The sequence below is a fragment of the Nymphalis io genome, chromosome 13 (assembly GCF_905147045.1).
Source record: "Nymphalis io chromosome 13, ilAglIoxx1.1, whole genome shotgun sequence".
Classification (NCBI taxonomy): domain Eukaryota; kingdom Metazoa; phylum Arthropoda; class Insecta; order Lepidoptera; family Nymphalidae; genus Nymphalis; species Nymphalis io.
Window position 1 is genome coordinate 3,693,941 of NC_065900.1, and position 21,645 is coordinate 3,715,585.

Sequence of the window (21,645 nt, forward strand, 5' to 3'; positions counted from 1 at the left end):
ATGCATTAGTGTGTGGAAACACAGTTGCACTCATCATTCCATTACTCTAATAATTCCGATGGGACGGTAATTCGATACGGCCGGAGGGGGATCATACATACGGCTATTGACCTTTCTGCTTTTCGAGGTACAAGGCTGCAAAGGCGGGCAACTTTATTGGCTGACCTGAGAGTTGAACTCAGGAATCGGAATTTACAGCTTCATAATAGCTAACCACAAGATAATGGATAGGTAGTAGTTAGTAAATTAAATAATATATAAAAATGTAAAATGATTCTAAATATCATTCTTTGGAATAAATATTTCACAGTTTAAATAGAAGCCATTAAAATATCACTGAGACAAGTATATATAAGCTCAAAGCATAAAATTATATACACACGATAACACACAGCCTCATAACTTACACCGGGCGAGGATTAATCAAATCGCTTTAATGAAACTTACTCGTTCGTTGGTAGATACGTTAGTTTAATTTATACACGCATGTGTAGATTTAATAGGAAACAAGTGAAACTGAACAGACGTCCCGTCACGTCTTATATAGTAACATACGTTTATATGTGCAGTAAAAAAATATTTTTTTACAAAAGAATAATATAAAATCTTGACTCTTTTATACGAATTAAATCGATATCTATAGTATTATTATAAAGATAAACGATGAACTATGAAACTACTAAGCTGATTGTCATAATTATTTAATCATTAGAAAGCTACTTTAACCGAAAGTAACATAGGTTATATTTTATTTCAACAATAATTAGACTAACAGTCACAAACTGAATTCCACGCGCGTACAAAGTTAGTTAATTATATCGTTAATAATTTTTTAATAGGAAATAGACTTGCAAGACCAAATAATCGTAAAATTATATATGCTAAAAAATATTCTAAAGTACTTTAAAGTCCAAATGACCCGATGCTGAAAAGAGGACTCCTCGCTTTTAAAGAAAAGGATTGGAGTTTATTCCTTCTGCGCTTACCTAATGCGGATGGCCTAAAAGAAAAACAACTTGAAAAAAAACTGCATAAACAGATGGAACGGAAAATGCCGAGATAGCCTAGTGGTTAGAACGCTTGAATCTTAACCGATGATCGTGGGTTCACACTCGGGCAAGCACCAGTGAATATTCATGTGCTTAATTTTATTTATAATTCATCTCGTGCTTGACGGTAAAGGAAAACATCGCGAGGAAACCTGCATGTGCCTAATCTCATTGAAATTCTGCCACATGTGTATTCTACCAACTCGCATTGGAGCAGTGTGGTGGAATAAGCTCCAAGCCTTCTCCTCAAAAGGGAGAGGAGGCCTTAGCCTAGCAGTAGGACATTAACAGGCTGTTACTGTATTGTACTGTACTGTACTGATGTAACGGATGTCTACACAGACAGGTTTCTTCGAGCTGTTTTTCTTTACCACCGAGGACTAGAAAAATTAAAAACATGAAATGAAAACATGTCTTAAAATTGCTTTTCCAGATTCGAGCCCAGAATCTTCGTTTAAGATATTCGTGTCATCCATTGCGCTTCTAGGTTTCTTTAATCAGCTGATCTTAAAAATCGTGAGCAATAACAATTGATTCCCTAAAAATATCACCAAATGCCATAAGTATCTCCAATCAGTAGTGGAAAATTGGCTCTCGTCATTTTTATTATTTTGTGTTTTATAGTCGAAATAAAATATACGAAGACCTTTATCCTCGGTAGGTTATGTAGGACGTTTAATGGTTATTACTCTTAACAGAATTATTTTGGGATTTATAGTCTTTGAAGAATGTCACTTAAAATTAAAAAAAAATAAACATAAATGTGTTTATTGGTACCTTGGTACAAAAATGTACTAACGGAGTTACTCACGATATATATTTTAATTAGCAAAACGCATGGTAAGTCTAGGAAATCGGGTTCAAGGGGTATTTTAATTAGGTTTTTTATTACAATAAATTTATACAGTATTCATTACATATCTATTTCTAATTCTAATGTACTGCATTAGTAATTACCGTGGCGTATGATTATGATCACGAGAGAGCATACAGTCTGCATTCTAGTATTTAGCAAAAAATCTTTAAAAAGCAACCTAGTAAGTAAAAATGATGAAAACCATTATACGGAGACAGGCATTCGAAATCAATAAATAGCACATTTATGTTCCTAATATCAATAAAAACATCAATGTTTAAATAATTACAGGCATAAGAGACATAACATCTTAGTTCTCAAGGTTGGTGGCGCATTGGTGATGTAAGTGATGGAGCGAGCGAGTAAAAATTTCTTACAATGCCAATGTCTATGGGCGTTGGTGACTACTTACCATCAGGTGGCTCATATGCTCGTCCGCCTTCCTATTCTATAAAAAAATGTGTCACATTAAATTGCATTTTATATAAATATTTTTAAGTATCATCCGAAAATTTTGATGACAGGTAATTTTTAACAAAAGCTGTAACCATCTCATATTCCCTGTAGTGACGTTGGCTGGATCGATATCGCGGTTTTGGGACTTTACGATTCAAACTGCATATGATCATCTATCGAATTTTATATATCGATTAATGGTAGCGATTATCGGATGTCAAATTGTAATAGATCGACTGGATTTTGTATTCATTTTCAAAGCATAGGTATTTGAATTTTCCTGACGACATTTACCTTCGCCTCCAAGCACGAGATGGTTTTAAAAACAAAGCTTGTCATATAGAAACTCATTAAAGCTACTTAAAATTTTATATCAGGGATTTAAATCAGAGATGAAGTGTAATTTTATTATCGTATCTATTGTCCCAGAAATGAAAGATAAAGCATTCTATACCTTTTATTACATATATTGTCTATTGACACAGGACCCGGATAAATCGTATCCTATATTGTTTTTCGACGCGGGATAGGGATAAAATATCCGATATAATTATTGCCTATTGATCTAGGACAAAATTTATCACCATATCAAATTTAATGTAAACCTACCCAATAGTTTCCGCATAATCCTTGCAAAGAAAAGAAGAATACATTATTCTATTGTCGAACTATAACAAAAATAATCGAAATTGATTACGTAAGCTTATTTATTCAACCAGAGACGTAAAAACTATCGGTATTTTTCGAAATATTTACGTTTAAAAGAAAATCTTTAAGCTATGTATGAACATACATTCGTGTCCAAACCGATACATATTAGTATAAAAACTCTTGAAATCACACGAACTTATAACACTAAGGAACTGTATAAAACGTTTAGCGTCTACCAGTACTAATAAACTTAACCGGTGAAAGAGTTTTGGGCAAGTCCATCTAGTTAATTGATCACATAATTCCATTTGAAAAGTAACTACGCAGTTCCTAGGCGATTATTCTTCGTAGAATATATATATTCTGAACCAGTGGTAGCTACACTCAATATAATGACGATTTAAGATTGCTAGTATGAGCTAAGTTAATTAAAGTATATTTTAATTTTAGTATGTACCAATCATGAACTATATGTTGTATCGACAAAAATTAATAATTTATAAATATTGCTGTATTACACATTGAAAAGTGAGTGTACTCATGTGCTCACAGGGATAAGGGGCATAAAATTTAAGATAAGTTGATTTACACGCGTGTTTAACATGGTTTATACTTTTTGCACTTGCAATGTACATACGGATGGATAGCTGAAAATAAAACAAAATATCAGCACATTTCATCAGAACCATTTGAATAGTCTTTTCAATTTAGCAATTCTTATACTTTATCTTATATCTTATCAAAAGTGGATGAAAAAAGACAACTAGGTAGAAACCTGACATGTTGGCCTGATCAGATCCGCACTACTCTCGACACCACAGTCCACGATGCTGTACACTCGGTAGCAGTTAGACAAATAGCGTCGAGTGATCCAAAACAAATTCTTGTTGCGAGGAGGTGGTCATGACCCTCAGCATTGAGGAAACCTATGTCACATCCCATTCAACGGAAGATATCTGACCAAAATTTTCATTAATTAGTTCTCAAAGTAAAATATTTCAAATAGATAACTACTGTATAAAACGGTAGAGTACACTTATAATCGTCTATACGTCGTCATGTATTTTGTGTTGGTTTAACGTTGAACCGATTTTAAAGAATTTTGTATAGATACTTTAAGTACTCATAAAATTGTAAACATCAGCTTCAGAGGTAAACGTCGATTGTCAAAGTAAGTAAGTCATAAATTAACCGAATCCATTATACTATTATTTCGAAATATTACATAACGTGTCGTTTTTTTCTTACATTATCAGGCGCCTAACGAAAACATGACACGAAACATTTACAATTCAGGTGTCTAAAAGTCATGAGTTAATAGGCATTTTGTATGTAAGATTTCATAACTTGCAAATTTATAATCACCTTCTTTTAAAATATTGTTAGTACCTAAAAATGTCAAATACATTCTAAATATTTTTATTAAATAAGTTTAATAGTCAAAAGGTACTATTCTATTTTCTTTTTTCGGACGTACTAGTATTTATGCAGTACTAGTACATACATAAAGCTTTATAGCCAGTAAAAGATTTAAGGCTAATTTGAACGCTTGCGTAATTCTAGACTTCGGTCGTAACATTATCATTTATTTCGAGGGGTTAACATGTTAAAACGTAGAACTTTGTGGATTAAATAAAAAAATACAGTACATACAAGACACACACACACACACACACACAGATACGTAGTTACATTCATTGACTTAGTGCATTGCTATTTTTTAAATTTCAAATTGCAAATATATTTTTTTAAATAAAAGTAACATACACTAACATACATACATAAAGGTTATCAAAGAATACTCCCAACAAAAATATTTTTGGCGATATCAAAATATTTATAAATCGAATACACTTAACTAATAAAGGGTAGTTGCAACAGAACAGAATTTAAGCAAGCTTAAAGTTTACTTAAGTCGTTAAATATTTTCTAAACATATTTAAATTATCACTACCTAATACGACAAACAAATATTAACTATTTCATATAAGTAATGAAAGAGGGAAATCATAATTTTATATGAATAATAAAACACTGAAAATGAGAAAAAGTTGAAAGACAAAAAAAATTTTTAAGAAATACACGTGACTCGAAATTGGTCCGAATTTCTTTACAATATTGCGAAATATCTTCAATTAAATTTAACTTAATATTTTGAATTCGAGCCAAAACATTTTAAGATAAACCATAAAGTATAACGCTCATGTCATGATACAATCTTAAATAATCGATCAATTACGAAAAGCGATTCCATGCTCGTGACAAAACTAATCGTTATCATCATGATTTATATTTTAAGATAGAAATATCAATTTCGTTTTACGATGCATAAACTGCGGGAAGATAGCCTTAAAATAAACAAAATCGGCTCAATCGTAAACTGAACCCAGCTTCGGAGCAGTCCCGGCCGTATTTATGTTAGAGGCAACTATTATATAGAACATCGAATATTAGATACGAACACCATTGCTAAATATTATATTATAAAAAATCTAAGATCTCTCCGCTATATTATCTGTTCATTTATATCAATTTTGAAACATATTTAATGTTTTTGAGTTTGAGCTCTGATGGTAGAGCTTTGTGCAAGCTTGTCTGGGTAGGTACCACCCACTCATCAAATATTCTACCGCAAAACAGCAGTACTTGGTATTGTTGTGTTCCGGTTTGATGGGTGAGTGAGCCAGTTTAATTACAGGCACAAGGGACATAACATCTTAGTTCCCAAGGTTGGTGGCGCATTGGTGATGTAAGCGATGGTTAACATTTCTTACAATGCCAATGTCTATGGGCGTTGGTGACCACTTACCATCAGGTGGCCCATATGCTCGTCCGCCTTCCTATTCTATAAAATATATATATATATATATATATATTTATTGAGTGTTAATATTTAATTTGTAGACGATAATATTTAATTCATATCTCAAGATACGTGCTTAGTTAGTGTCGAGAAATTGCTTGTTCCGCGCACGTTCGTGTATGTTTTATACACATCTATGTATGAATTGGAAATATTAGTATTAAAAAAAAAGTTAAATACAATATTTGGGAAATTAAAAGTAGTTAAGATAATCACATAATACTATCTCGAAGAATACTGCCATAGCGCTCGTTTTGATGGGATTCAAAACAAGAAGCTATCATATTAATATAAATATACTCATACATTAAAGAGTAAGTTTGTCACATACAATAACTCAAAGCATGCAGAGCTTAGTTGCCACTACGAATTTTACGTCAGTGTATAATAAAACACCCGTGCGAAGACGGCACTAGTTCAATATAAATAAAGTCGCGATAAATTCCGTTGCTGCAAAGTGTCTGGCATTCTAAAACATTTTATGTACGTATAATAAAAAATAATATAAGTACATAGAACATAAAATTCGGAGTCGTTAACAAGGAATACATAGTAATCGTGGAACCACACGATACAAAGTGACGTTTAAGGAGATACGTCACCGGCATCTACTCAGAAGGTATGGCATATAAGACAACAATATAAAAAGATATAATATTAATATTACAGCCATAAAACCCATTTATCTGTACATGAATATTCCATATAACGGTAAATTTTTTTTTAAAAGAAAAACAGGTGTGCTTTTGACAAATCCCCGATACCGTACCGGGGATATATAACAGCTACTGATGTTCGATATAATATGCTTATGGCTACGAACCGTTTACCGAAGTATAAGTACCTAATGTTATTACCATGCAAATAAAAAAATATAGAGATGTAGCCTTTAACGACGCTTTACATTTATTCGGAAGGGATAAAAAAAGTGTGCGTATGATGGACAGAAAGTGTGGAATCTATTTTATTGTTGAATGATAAAACCCGACTAGTGAACAATCTTCTCTCTTCTCATATCGTCAAATACTAATCAATGCTTATAATTTTATCAATACGAAAGTAATTTTGTCTGTGTGTTACGCTATCATGAGTAAGCCACTGAACCGATTATGATGAAAATTGGTAAGGAGCAAGCCTGAAACTTGAGGGAGGAGGCTTTATACCTAACACTTCCCCCCTCAATACGCGAGCGAAACCGCAGACAGAGACTAATACTTTATATTTTTGTCTCCTATTTTTTAGTTTGAATGGTGAGTTATTTATTGTTTTATAGGCAAGAGAGACAATGAGTGAGAGAGTGCATTATGGTATATGAACCAATGTGCATTTGCACAGAAAAATAGCAAATTAATTTGAAACGGATACCTCTTTCACTGACAACTTTCTTGTTTACCCCTTCTTGTTTATCCTTCTTATTAATTTTCGTGTTTACTTTTTTCAAGTAATCATTACATGCATTGTTATTTAATTCGGATAAGAAATAATGTTATATCATATAAATGAATTAAGCGACAGTTTCTATGTGTTAAAAAACACAAACTTAAATAAGTAATTTTATATTATTATAGTAAATAACGACCGACTTTTCTTTTTGAAATTTGAAAGCGCACGAAACGAATCTCTAGTAGTAATAGTTCTATCATTTCGCCATTAAAGCTTCTGGTTCGTCGAATTTCTCGGACCTCGTTCGCAAAAATAGCCGTATCTTATAAATTACGTGTTGTTTGTCAATGATTTATACCGAAACGTCAAGAACAATACTTTGTAATTCATTTCATCGAATTACATTCGAAATCATTAAGAATAACGTATACAAATATAAAAAACACAACCAGTCCGGGAACTTACTTTTATAATTAATATGAGAATACAACGTTCTTTAACACAGAGAAGGATTAATTTACCTTAATACATAAAATAGTCTCTATGTAGAGATAGTATTTGAACGTAATTAATTATAAGGGTAAAACATTAAAACAAATATCACTATGCTATGCTGTAAGAACTTTCTTCGTAGCTCAATCGTAAAATGCTATTATTAATATAGTCAATGTCGTATATCATATGTCGTATCTCTTTGACATTTCAGGATCGTGTTCACTAAGACTATTCTGTAAGAGTAAACTCGAACATCAACGCAGAAAACGGTCGTGGAATGTCAGAAAGTGATATGCGATATTGACCATAATAATTATGACTAATTTTAAGAATGGTAATAGCTTGTAAATGTCCCACTGTTGAGCTAAGGCCACCTCTCCTTTTTTTTTGAGAAGGTGTGGACCTTATTCCAACACGCTGCTCCGGTGCGGGTTGGTGGAATACACATGTGGCAGAATTTCAGTGAAATTAGACACATGCAGTTTTCCTCACGATGATTTCTTCACGGAAAAGCACGAGATGAATTATAATCACAAATTAAGCACATGAAAAAACTTCAGTGGTGCTTGCCCGGGGTTTAAACCCACGATCATCGGCTTATTTTAAAAATACTCGCATCAAAATCGTTTATCACCATATATCGGTTGTCAACGTTTCACGGGTGAATAATGAAATGAGTTCTTACAGACTAGCACGGCTACCGTAAGTTTTTATTTCGTGTTTGATATATAAAGAATAACTACTGATAAATATTTTTTTTTTCTGAAATGTCAGAGATTTGTCAACAATTAAGTTATACTGAGTATTTCTCTTTGTTTTATTTATATTTAATTTATGGAAGAAAATATTCTTGGAAATAATATGTAATTAAATTTCGTATTTATTCCTCGTAATATATTTTAGCTTATCATTTATGGCGACTAATAGAATGTGTGAAATTTAATTAATTAGGAACATGTTGAAAGTTAAAATATACTTACATAACAAAGCATTGTGGATTCAGTATTTATCATTCAGTTTCGAATCCATAACAATATATTCCTTGGAAGGTTATTTTTAAATTATATTTGTCAAACTATAAATTTTATGAAAAAATATATTTAATAGTAAGTAAGTTTCAAAATCAATTAAAAAGTCACAAGCAATCACAAATCATATGGAATTTTAATATGTTGTATAATAAAATTCCTTAAATAACATAAATAAATGTTTATTAAATTTTCGTAGTTTCGTCAAACGTTCCGTGCTACGGTTAGCACACGTCCAACCGCGCGACCCGAAGCGGGCTGACTGAACGGACGCATTTTGCATCCTTAGGGAATGATCGGAATGATAACGTCTCTCCATGGATTTGCCTTCGTTATTCGTTAATTTTGTTTATGACTCCTAGCATTAAACCTTCTTATATTTATTTTTCTTTTTTTCCCGGTGTTTCGTTAATCGTTTTCATTTCTTAAGATGAGGTTTAATTAAGTGAAGGTAGCGATGAAGAGCTCTTTAAGACAATTAAGTTACCTATTGTTTTTATATACATTTTAATTTTAGACTAACGGTTTATGTTGTACATAAAATTAGATTAAAGAGATTAATTAAAAATATATTTTTTTCGTTTCAGAAATTGTTATCCCTCCAGTAAGAGATATTAATTCTGTCATTAAACTGTTTTCGGTTATACTATAAATTTATATAACTATAAATTTTATAGTCCAATCTGGCATGTTACGACGCTCATAAATTATTCTACCTGAAAAGAACAATATTATTATATTATTTGAAAGCTGCGTGAGATAAGATTTAAACCACTTAAAGGACTTAAAGTAAGTAAGAAGCGCAAGCGTGGACTCTCTACTCCCTTACTGTTACTGCTTGACATGACGCCAATCCATAGAGATCAGGCACGGCTTTGAATATATGTACGAAGTTTTCGAGGTACGAGAGTACACCAATGTCAAATTTCTAACTCCTGACAAGAACTGTGATTTAATTCGGGAACCCAGTATCTTGGGACTTGCAGCCTCATAAGCTTACAACTAGACCAAAGAGGCAGTCAGTGCAATAAATTTATTAGTAGCCAATGACCAAATGAGTACTTGCAATAAAGCGATACCTCTGCTCGTCCACAGCTGGACAAAAGGTTTCCGTCCTGTACAAATGGACTTTATCCCACTACACTTATTTACTACTTATGTATCTAACACCGAGCGTATTACATACATAAGTGGTAGACTTTCACCCATGAACAAGATATTTACGTAATCAATTCATTATACGATCTCGGTACGTCAACGTTTTTGCTGTTCATAAAACAAAAAAAAACTTCTCGTTACAGAATAATTTTTAGTATAATATCAAGAAATATTTAATTAGAAGCTCTTCTAATTATTATAATGTTTCCAAAGATCTTTTAAGAAGTTTTATGTAAGTTCTCGCGTCGTGGCGAAAAGTTATACCTAGTTTTAGTTTTTGCACTTCTTTAATTATGACTCAAAAATAATAAGCAAATGTGTATAAAACTATATCAAAAGTATTAAATAAGTAAAATATGTTTTCACCTACATATATATTTTACTTAGTGACGGAATACTTTCTGTGAATATCAGATAGACGTGAATGCCAAAATTCATATCATAAGTTATTCAAATAGACTTAACGAGCAAGTCTTTTGCCAATTAACAAATCAACCATGACAGTTTTATGCAAAACCGTCTTACTTATAAACGTTGCTTAGCAGCTGTTTAGTTATACACTGATTTTTCTCTTTCTATCTTTATGGATTTGACATTCGAAAGAAGAAGACACAACATTGTTTAAATAATCGTTCACTAAATAATGTTTAAAATTAAGGCCTATACTGATTAAAGCTAAATAGTTGTTATTGGAATTAGTACTACAAAAGTAATAATCTACGTTTCACAGCTCGGCAACGTCGTCCTATTTACTTAATAAAAAAATTGGACTTTACCTGCGTCACGGAATGGTGGCCTAGAGAAGCAAAAAGGCCAGTGGGCAGACCACCCGCCCGATGGTCAGACGATTTTAGGAAGATGGCGGGTGCTCAATGGATGCGACTAGCACAGGACCGGGAGAACTGGCGCGCCTGTGAGGAGGCCTATGTCCAGCAGTGGATTAATGTGGGCTGAATATGATTACCTGCATAATATGCAACGCATGATATGCATGTGCCAGAATTCATGCAGGTGTCCTCAAGATAGTTATTTTAGCCGGCAGGCACGAGGTGTCTAATAGATTAAAATTGGTCAGATGAAAACGGTGCTAGTACCAGATTTAGGCCGTGATCATCGATTAGTATCGATTTTTATGAAATAACAATTTCAATCTTGCGCAAAACATCCGCTAATATTAAAAGACCCGTCTATACACACATCAAACGATAAAATTCATCTAGAGATTTCCCTAGATGAATTTTATATGTAGCTCAAAACATGATAGCTTAGCTTGAAAATGTTTCCGGACAACTGTCAAACGTTCTAGTCAGAACGATCAATTCCTACACCGAAGAAACAGAATTCAAGTGTTAAGTAACTCGATCTTGCCGTTACTAACAACTTTGCTGCAGTCGAATTAGTTTCCTTTTAATAGTATGGCTTGCAATATCTATTTCAAGATTACTATTCCTGATAACCTTTCTAAAATCAAGGATAGAAAATTCACGAAGAAATGATATATTAGCCATCAAAGTTAAAATATAATTTTGAAATTAGAATAATATTATAAAAAACAAGTACCTGTTCGTTAAGTAACAGAATATTTAAAATCGCTATATCATGTGTTTTAATAAAATATCCTACGTCATAAATTTATGTCAATAACGTTTCAAAAGACAAATTGAAGGGAATAGTGTTAAATAGAAAATAACAACAAACCATAATACAGAAAGAAATATTAGTCTAGGTATGACAATTTTGTAAGTAAGCCCGTACCCGACTGTACCGTAAGACGCTCTTGGTTCGTGTCGAATCTGCGGTACCGTCGGATTATGAGAGCCATAGACACATTTTTTTACTATAATATTTTCGCGATTAACCGCTCTGGCCAAAACCGCTTAGATGGACAAAATTCTTCATTCAATTTCAATTATAGAATCACTACTTTCCATTAGATGATGGATTTTCTTATCAGTTTATTTATTTATTGTAACACCATCAATTTATTAGTTAACACTTATACTAACAATCAAAACAGTTAATCTTACGAAGTAATACGTGTGACCAACATTTAAAATTATATTATATATGAGTTTCCGCCCGGCTTCGCTCGCGTGCAATTCAATGTCTTTTCTGTCAGGTGTACATTTTCCTAATGATGAGTTAAGTAATTACAATGTGAAAGCGTAACAAACAAATGAACACACAAATTCACTTTCGCATTTATAATATTAGTAAAGAAGAAGGAATTATACTTTTAATAAATAGTAAAGTTAAATTTTACTATAAACATCGATATACCCATTTATATAGTAACAGGATCCAAATGATAATTGTTACGTCAGTTATTTCAATTAATTAATATTATGAACTAAGTACCTAATCAACAAAACTCGTATATCTGAATATTTCCGCCCATGGAGGATACTGATTAATGTAAAAGTTCAAAACGAACTTCTCGAGAGTGAGCATAACTTTGTAACTGGTGAAATGTTTTGTTGTTAAAAATGTAATTAGTTAAGACTCGTCATAAGTTAAAAAGTTAGCTAATAGATAAAATATTTAAAATTCGAATTAGCTGTGTGTAAGGAGGTTTAAATAATCTCTTAATATGGCTACTTCATTCGCGATATAACAGCTTTAATCTCATAAAACTGTACCACTCGATAAACTGGACGAGAAAATATTATTAAGTTTAAGATGACACAAATAGATAAGCAGATATTCAAAATTGTAATTTATCCTCTACTCGATACTAAAATCGAATCAGAATTTGAATTTTTTTTAAAACAAGTTTCTCTTTGCGACAAACGTAAGGAATTTTTATGACATGAAAAAAAAGTGTTCTTAAAATATTTTACATCAAGTAACTATGATACGTCTAGTTAGACAAATTTATGTAGATATTTCTAAAACGATTGTTCAACGCTTCCTGAGCAAGTACTCACCTACAAGTCAACGTCAGTTCAATGATAAACTCATAAGCTCTCAGAGACCGAACTTGTCACTACAAAGTGCACGATGTAGTCCAGATAAACGAAGGTAATGCCCGTAATCCGAGCGCTAACATTCGCTTGACAGTTTTAGGATAATACACATGTAATACCTCTTTAACACTAAATTTTACTGGTGGTAGGGCTTTGTGCAAGCTCGTCTGGGTAGGTACCACCCACTCATCAGATATTCTACCGCAAAACAGCAATACTTGATATTGTTGTGTTCCGGTTTGAAGGGTGAGTGACCCAGTGTAATTACAGGCACAAGGGACATAAAATCTTAGTTCCCAAGGTTGGTGGCGCATTGGCTATAAGCGATGGTTGACATTTCTTACAATGCCAATGTCTAAGGGCGTTTGGTGACCACTTACCATCAGGTGGCCCATATGCTCGTCCACCTTCCTATTCTATAAAAAAAAAAAATTATCATATGAACATAAGGATGAAATACGTCTATTAAGATATCATTTGAATTGGACGATTCGAAATCGAAGCGAAGAGTTAGTTCCTAGCAGTAATCTATTATGATCAGAATAAAACGTGAAAGGTACACTGATTTATTTATTATACTTCCAATACATGGTTCTTATCTATTATATTAATAAGAATGGAGACCGTTGATCTAGATGGTATCTTGAAGAAGGTGGTGGAACATGAGTGGATGCGAAAGATCGCAGCTGTCATTTTGATTTATACACTTTTTGCGTGAGATTAAAAGCTTTAAGATTGATATGTTATAATAAATAATTATTAAACACGAATATATGTAGTACATCTTTAAGTTTTTATTCTACTTTAGTATTAATTTAATAGTAGTTTTATGTTTTGTTTGTTTTCGTTGTTTCGATTCTTTATTCAATGACCTATTTGAATTCTTTTTCGAACGTATACAATACTTTTTACTTTTGAAAGCGAAAAAGTATGTTATTTAAACAATTTTATCCTTTTTCAATCTTAGTATAAGTAAAAGCGTTTGCTTTATCATTTGCTTTATAAATTTTCATTATTACAAAACAAATACAAAGCAATACAAATGTATGTAATATTCTTATAACACCTTTTTGAAAAAGCTGTGAACGGGGAAAGCTGGTGAAAAGGGCACAAACGTTTGCCGACTACAATCTAAATTGGGATTCATAATAGAGATGACCACATCATGAAAAGGCTGGCCATATACACACAGACCAGTTTAGGAACTCGGATTCAACGAAGCTTAATAATACTCCTTAAAGAAAGATACTACTAACTGGCATACAACAACAGTGGAGCCGCAAAAAAATAAATACATTAGACAATTAAAATTGTAATCTTAAGATTACGATTGTATTGCTGCCAAATATAAAAAAAAAACATGAAGTCATATAAGCGACTAAGCTCATTCAAAATAATAGAAAGACACAACAAAAGCACGAAAAAAATATAGTCTTATATTAGAAGTTAAAATAAAATACTTTTCTATTGCTCAACGTAACGTATTTTAATCTTGTTTGAATTTAATGGTACCGGATTTAATTCATTCTATTGTCGGATAAATATAAGCTACTTACTCGGATTACATTTACTGCCTGTCATGAAATTTCACGAAATACTCTTTCCAGCTTAACAAATAGCTTAATAAACTTAAGAATTTTAGCTACGTATCTGTCAAAGAACTTAAATAAGGCTAAGATTTGTTTTTATATTACTTATATATATATATATATATATATATATATATATATTAAACTTTTACGTTAGCGAATTTTTTAAAAATAGAACGCGCGTCTTGTCGAATTTTACGAGGCTCGTAAAACAAAGGCTATTCATTGTTTTTATGATTGTATGAAATTGCAATAATAAATGTCGTAGACGTTTATAAAATAGTCCATAGCAGACGCGAATGTGGACAACTGACTTACTTTAGGATATATGTAATTACGTACGTGGTATTTCATGAAGTATAAATTTTATATGCGCCTCACTAATTTTTCGCATTCGCTATTCGTTTATATTTTACGTGTAATAATCGTATTACAGTAACAGCCTGTGAATGTCCCACTGCTGGGCTAAGGCCTCCTCTCCCTTTTTGAGGAGAAGGTTTTGGAGCTTATTTCATCACGCTGCTCCAATGCGGGTTGGTGGAATACGCATGTATTTTCAGTGAAATTAGACACATGCAGGTTTCCTCACGATGTTTTCCTTCACCGTCAAGCACGAGATGAATTATAACCACAAATGTGTATGTCATTTCTATTCAAAAGATATGTTATGGGACATTTCATTGAATCAATTGGACTAGCGTTGATATACGAAATGACGAACGAAACAATATCCTTCAGTTTTGAATGGAAACAACAAAATCAAAATAGACTATATTGAAGTGGTCACTTGCAAGCGCGTTTGTATCGTCATTTAATAAGGTAAATAAAATGTAAAGCTACCATCGTTTCAGAATGTAGATGTTGTTAATATGACCCAGTTATTAGAACGTGTCAATTTTAACCAAATATCACAGGATCTAACCAAGGCAGGCGACAGTGGATTTTCCTCTGCTTGATTTGTGTTTATAATTGTTCTTTGCGGTTAAGGAAAACAAAGCGAGGATATTTTTGTTCTATATTTCCACTATATTTTAATTCAATTTACTTAGTTGTTGTATGTTTTAAACCGGGCTTTTAATTGATCTCACATATTAGTATTTTAAAGAAGACGATTTCAATTCTGTTTCATGCGGTAACCATATTCTTCATATGCAGCAAATAGCAGTAAGAAAATGCATCATTGTATATAATATAATTGTATACAAAATAATAATATTTTTTTTAGTATGCAGTATTACAATATTCTCTTAATGTTTAACGCTGAACATAGAGTTTCGTTCAGGATAATCAACGATTATCAATATGATAAACACGTAACTGCATAAAGGGTTAATTATATTATTTCAATACATTGTGTAGCTTCATAGTATAAGAACGGCCTAGCTATATGAACGTTGCAGAGTCGATCATGTTCCGATAGGTTATTGTCGTATTCATTCCAAACAAAGGTTTAGCGCTTAATTGGAAGGTAAAGGAGAAAATTAACAATTCTTATACTAACTCATATTAACAGTTTTGTTTCAATGTCGATGTAAATGTGGTTTGTTTGAAAAACATGTATCTCCGCATATTTAAGGTACTACAATATAGCAGAAAAGAGTGTAGAAATAAGAATATCATATTTAATGTCATAAATTTATATTAAAAATTTTTAAACATTCAATCGGTTGCCCATGTAATAAATCTTACGAAGCACAGAAAGTGTACCTTTTAAAGCCAAAGAAAATGTCCTTTCATTAAACTCTGTCGCGTAAGCAGAGTACTGCTAAAAGCCCTGACCCATATAAAACTTAGGTCACATAAGCCGTTTTACACATTAAGACTGGTTGGCGGCAAGGTTTTTTCATAATAGATTAGTGTTGGTCTAGTGCAGTTGCCAAGTTAAAATTAAACAATCACTTTTCGATGTATACGTTCTCAAGGTTCCATTTAAAGGCTTACTAAATTTTTGATGTATTTAGCAGATTTTTCTTTAACTTATACTAAAGTTATATAGTTATGACTAGGTATGGAGTCAATGTAAACGGCGAGTACATCTCACACCATCGATTTGCCGACGATATCGTCATCATAGCAGAGTCGCTGGAACAACTCACCGAAATGCTGCGTAGCCTAGGCGAGTCTTCCCGGTGTGTCGGTCTCGGTATGAACTTGGACAAGACCAAGGTCATGTTCAATAGGCATGTCGTGCCGGGACCGATATACGTCGAGGGGAAACCTCTCGAAGTTGTTAGTGAATATACCACCTAGGACAGATAATACAAGTCGGTAGGAACAACTTCGAGAAGGAAGCTGATCGAAGAATTCGCTTGGGATGGGCAGCATTTGGCAACCTTCGTCAAGTCCTCAAGTCGTCTATACCGCAATGTTTGAAGACGAAAGTCTTCAACCAATGCGTCTTACCTGCCATGACATACAGTGCCGAAACGTGGACACTAACTGCGGGACTAGTCCACAAATTCAAAGTCGCTCAGCGTGCTATGGAGCGAGCTATGCTCGGAGTATCTTTGAAGGATAAGATCAGAAATGAGATTATCCGGAAAAGAACCGGAGTCACCGACATAGCTTGCAAAATTAGCAGGCTGAAGTGGCAGTGGGCTGGTCACGTATGTCGTAGGACCGATGGCCGTTGGAGCAGACGAGTCCTAGAGTGGAGACCGCGAATCGGCAAGCGCAGCGTAGAGCGCCCTTCAGCCAGGTGGACCGACAACCTTAAGAAGATGGCGGGCACCAACTGGATGCGGAAGGCGGAGGACAGGGAGCTTTGGCGCACCTTGGGAGAGGCCTATGTTCAGCAGTGGACAACGATTGGCTGTTGATTTTTTTTTATTGATTTGAAAGTTATATAGTTATAGAGTGATTATCCAACTGCGTGCGCTAATGTAAGCACTGACATATTAAGTGCGCTATTGCGTTACTAACATAATAAGATGGGCCGATTAACCTAACACATCCGAAATAATATTGCCAATTCTAATCCAACACCGGTGTGCTACTGAGAATTGCTTGACTGAAAAAAACCTATAACTTTTAGCCTCAACTCGAAATTTGCTTCAAGCTCAAGGTTGTTATACTAAAGTTACTCGACTATCTGGACTAAAGAGGAACTTGAAACATGAATAAAACAAAAATGCACTTCTCGCTTACCCTTATATGCATAAAAGTTTGTAATATAGGATCGATAATTTCCGTCGATAATGCTACAAAAAGATCCGGTTTTGAGAGCAACACAATTTGAGTAACTATTATAAAGCATAATTAGCATAATGAAAGTTTATAATAAAGAAATATTTTATTTATAAAAAGCTTTTATATTTTAGACGTTTTTTGCGAAATTTGGTACAAAATCTCTGCAGCCGAAACAATCGTAGAAAAGGAGGAAAGGGGACCGTAGAGGCATTAATACATTTATGCAATAGAAGTTACGTTTGTACGTTTAATTATAAGTTTTTCATATATTTATTGTTGATGTGCCTTTTCAAATAAATGATGCATTATAATATATAAATAAGACTTAAGTTTCACTTATATTTCATTTGTATGTGCTTAAATGTTTATATTTTTAATCTGTTAAAATAAAAATTATATTTAAATAATTTTAAAATACTAAATATATGTGGAGTCAAATATAAATAACGTCACTTAACTTTTTAAAGTTTGCAATAAGTTTGAAATATAAATCGGTTGCTATTGAAGGGAAACTAAACAGAAGTTATGTGCAGTTTAAAAGTTAGGGAGAAGTCTTTTGTAACAAACTGTGACCAGAGACGTCACAAAGTGTTATAATGGTCTTTAAAAGTTATATATATATAAACTACTCATAATCGAAGTATTATTTATTCAAGGAGGCTTTAATACGCATTTTAAATCGTCATCTCACAGAATTAAGTTAAATTTAAAGTACTGTTTCGGAACGAAGAATCTTCCAGAAAAAAAAACAATTATTATCATTTAGTTATATATATATATATATATATATATATATTGGTATTATATAGTATTTAAAGGTAGGTAATATTGATAGGTAATAGCTAACCTAACCTAACGGGTTATTCCGTACTGCAAACTACGATTGTAATTTGCATTATAAACAAATATTAAACCTTCCCTTCACCGTCCAAGTGATAAACTTGGGAAAAAAATATGTTATGTTCCTTGTGCCTACAATAATAACACTGGCTTAACTCTCCCTTAATACCGATTGAGACGGAGTTACACAAAGCCTTGCCAATAATAAAAACTATAGTTACAATAGATACTATTACTAACAATTTAATTAAGTCTATTAACACTTAACAACGAGCATGTTTTACAATATAAACTGACTAACTTTGAAATATGCAAATGAAGCGGTTACCTTTTATTTTAAATTTATTCATTAACTTTTGAAACGCGAAACTTGCTTGAATCTATGTTCATCCTTTTCCTTTTGCTACCGCATAGATTAGTTAAAATATAAATAAATAGTCGCTCCGCGCGGTTTTGCTCCACTCTCTTTCTTGGACTGAAGACGTCCTGAGATAAGTTCATTCAAAAACTTCTCAGATTTATAATATTAGTATTGAATAGAGAAACGCTTTCTTTATACTGATGTAACTATCGAATGATAATAAAAAAACCCTAATACAAAAAAAAAAACTTGGCCGTCACGAGACGTTAGGATTCAGATTTGTCCGTTGAAATTTATGAAATCATCTACTCTTAAAAGTTTCAACTACTATATAAAAAAAAACGAAGTGTATAGTTTACGTGTGACACACACAAAATTAGAAAAAAGCGGCGAATTTCTAATATCGTATAAATACACTAAAACTTGCATAAAACCCGTCTTCATCAATTGTCGAATTAAAATACTGAAAAAGATTTATTTTTTATTGCAGCAAAATTATAATACCATGCGGAATTATAATTTTACAACACGGAATATGAAACATTTCGTCCTGAGTTATTACACTATGCGTAAAGTAGACAGAGAGCGGAGGCTGTATTCAATAAGGTTCTGTTTGTATTCTTTGTGATGAAGAAAAGGCTAGTTTAATCTTGCCCGTCGAGAGGACATAGAGACACAGCAGCTTGGCCAGAATAACCTTCACAATTTTTACTCTCATTTTGATTTCTTTTATTTTTTTACGTAATAACATATTATTTTTGTTTCGTCCACTATATATAATCCTTTTAACTTTTGATTAAGTTTCCAATTTTTTTTTAAATAATTGTTAATGGAAGAAAACAAATTCCAATCTATATAAAAACTGTATTCACAAAACCGTTCCGATATAATTAAGTTACAACTGTAGGGACTATTCCCTATTACATTTAAAATTACTTTCAATTGAAAAAAGTTTTGATGTTTTGTCACTTTTGTTTTATTAAATGTCTGCCATCTGACTGTTGAAAGCCGAGATGGCCTAGTAGTTAGAACGCGTGAATCTTAACCGACGATCATGGGTTCAAACCCGTGCCAGCACCACTGAATTTTCATGTGCTTAATTTGTGATTATAATTCATCTCGTGCTTGACGGTGAAGGAAAACATCGTGAGGAAACCTGCATGTGTCTAATTTCATTGAAATTATGCCACATGTGTATTCTACCATCCCGAATTGGAGCAGCGTGGTGAAATAAGCTCCAAACCTTCTCCTCAAAAGGGAGAGGAGGCCTTAGCCCAGCAGTGGGACATTAACAGGTACTACGTATTACTGTACATCTGACTGTTAGTAGTGTATTTTAGTATCTGGACCATGCATTTAAACATGTAATACCCATTTCCCAAGTGCGATGCTTCTAGAAATCAACCACACCGGTTTGGTTGATTTCTATGATTTTCTATTTCATGTATGATTTATGTATCAAAAACCATTTATTTTTGTTGCCAATTTTGCTTTCTTAACCGCGAAACACGACAGTGACATATAAAATTAAAAATCAACAAAAGCTAATAAACAATTATCCATAAAACCGATAGAAGCAATGACGGAAGTTTTGTTTAGTTATAAATTCCATTTCAATTACGTTTCAAGTATTATTGAAAAACAGACCGCAGTTGATATGAAGCAATATTGCATTCCGCGAGGCAAAGCAACGCGGATCGTAAAGCAATAACGGTTGTCATACATCGTTATTGCTGTTGTGCCGTAATAAGGCGATTTCACACTGGTACTGTATTCAGAACAGAACGTTGCCTACGTATTCTAGTCTATAACACACATGTATGTACATACAAAGACACTGTAACGGAAATCTCGGACGCTGTTATCGATACAAAGGTGTGAAACATTTTTGAGTTCTCATTTCTCCTAAAGTTAGAAAAAATGTCACCAACGAATTTTATGAAACGAATATAATTTATATCCTTTTCGATTCAATACGAGATAAAGAATTTGTAATAAATAATACTGTAAATAGTTCGTGTTGGTGTATTTTAATGAATCTCGGTTACGGAAAACTGACAATATAAATACATTGAAGATAATAAAAAATAAAAAAGAGCCGAGATGGCCCAGTGGTAAGAACGCGTGAATCTTAACCGATGATCGTGGGTTCAAAGGAATCAAACCCAGGACCAATGACTGTACGTGCTTCGAGTATTGGAGAAAACCACTGCCAACTTCCTAATCCAGTCTGCTGCTGAGAATTTGTTAACAGGCCCGATGAATTTTATTTGCCTGACCAGGAATTTAAGCTCTTTGAAGTAGTTTTATTCAACACTTGTTTTCACTGCGGCTTTACCCGTTTGTAAGTGGGGGAGGGGCGGGGGTATTTAAGCCATGAAAGCGTAACAGACAGCCAGACAGAGTTATTTCCACATTTGTAACATTAGTATAGAAAATCATAAAACAATAAAGACCCAAATATGTACACACTGCGCACTCCTAAACAAATAAACATTTTTAGCTAAAACTGAAATGCTAAAGTTCCTACATACAGGAATTCATAACGATATTATAGTTTTTCTAATATATTAGAAAATTTTCATTAAGAAAGCGCTGTACGAGGAAAGTGCACCGGGAGACTTGAGAGAGCTTGTCTTAAACGACAATTTAAAGACAAATGCAACGTTCTAGAATTTGCTGAAAGGGTAAGATATTGTCTTGTCTCTATATATATGTCCTTCTTAATATATAGCATTCTGTGAGCACGGCCATTTAGTAA

At 33.0% G+C, this 21,645-nt stretch overlaps 1 protein-coding gene across 5 annotated transcripts in view; it reads right to left on the bottom strand.

Annotated features, from left to right (window-relative positions):
• Positions 1-21,645, bottom strand: part of LOC126772788 (peripheral plasma membrane protein CASK) — a 279,482-nt gene that overhangs the window by 64,715 nt on the left and 193,122 nt on the right. The window contains exon 1 of one of the 5 annotated variants that reach the window (XM_050493368.1): positions 8,734-8,764. The exons of the other annotated variants lie outside the window; for them this stretch is intronic. Within the exon in view, the coding sequence (XP_050349325.1) occupies positions 8,734-8,745 (12 nt within the window). The 5' untranslated portion in view covers positions 8,746-8,764. Of the gene's footprint in view, positions 1-8,733; positions 8,765-21,645 lie in introns of those variants that run through there. 5 annotated transcript variants of the gene reach the window in all.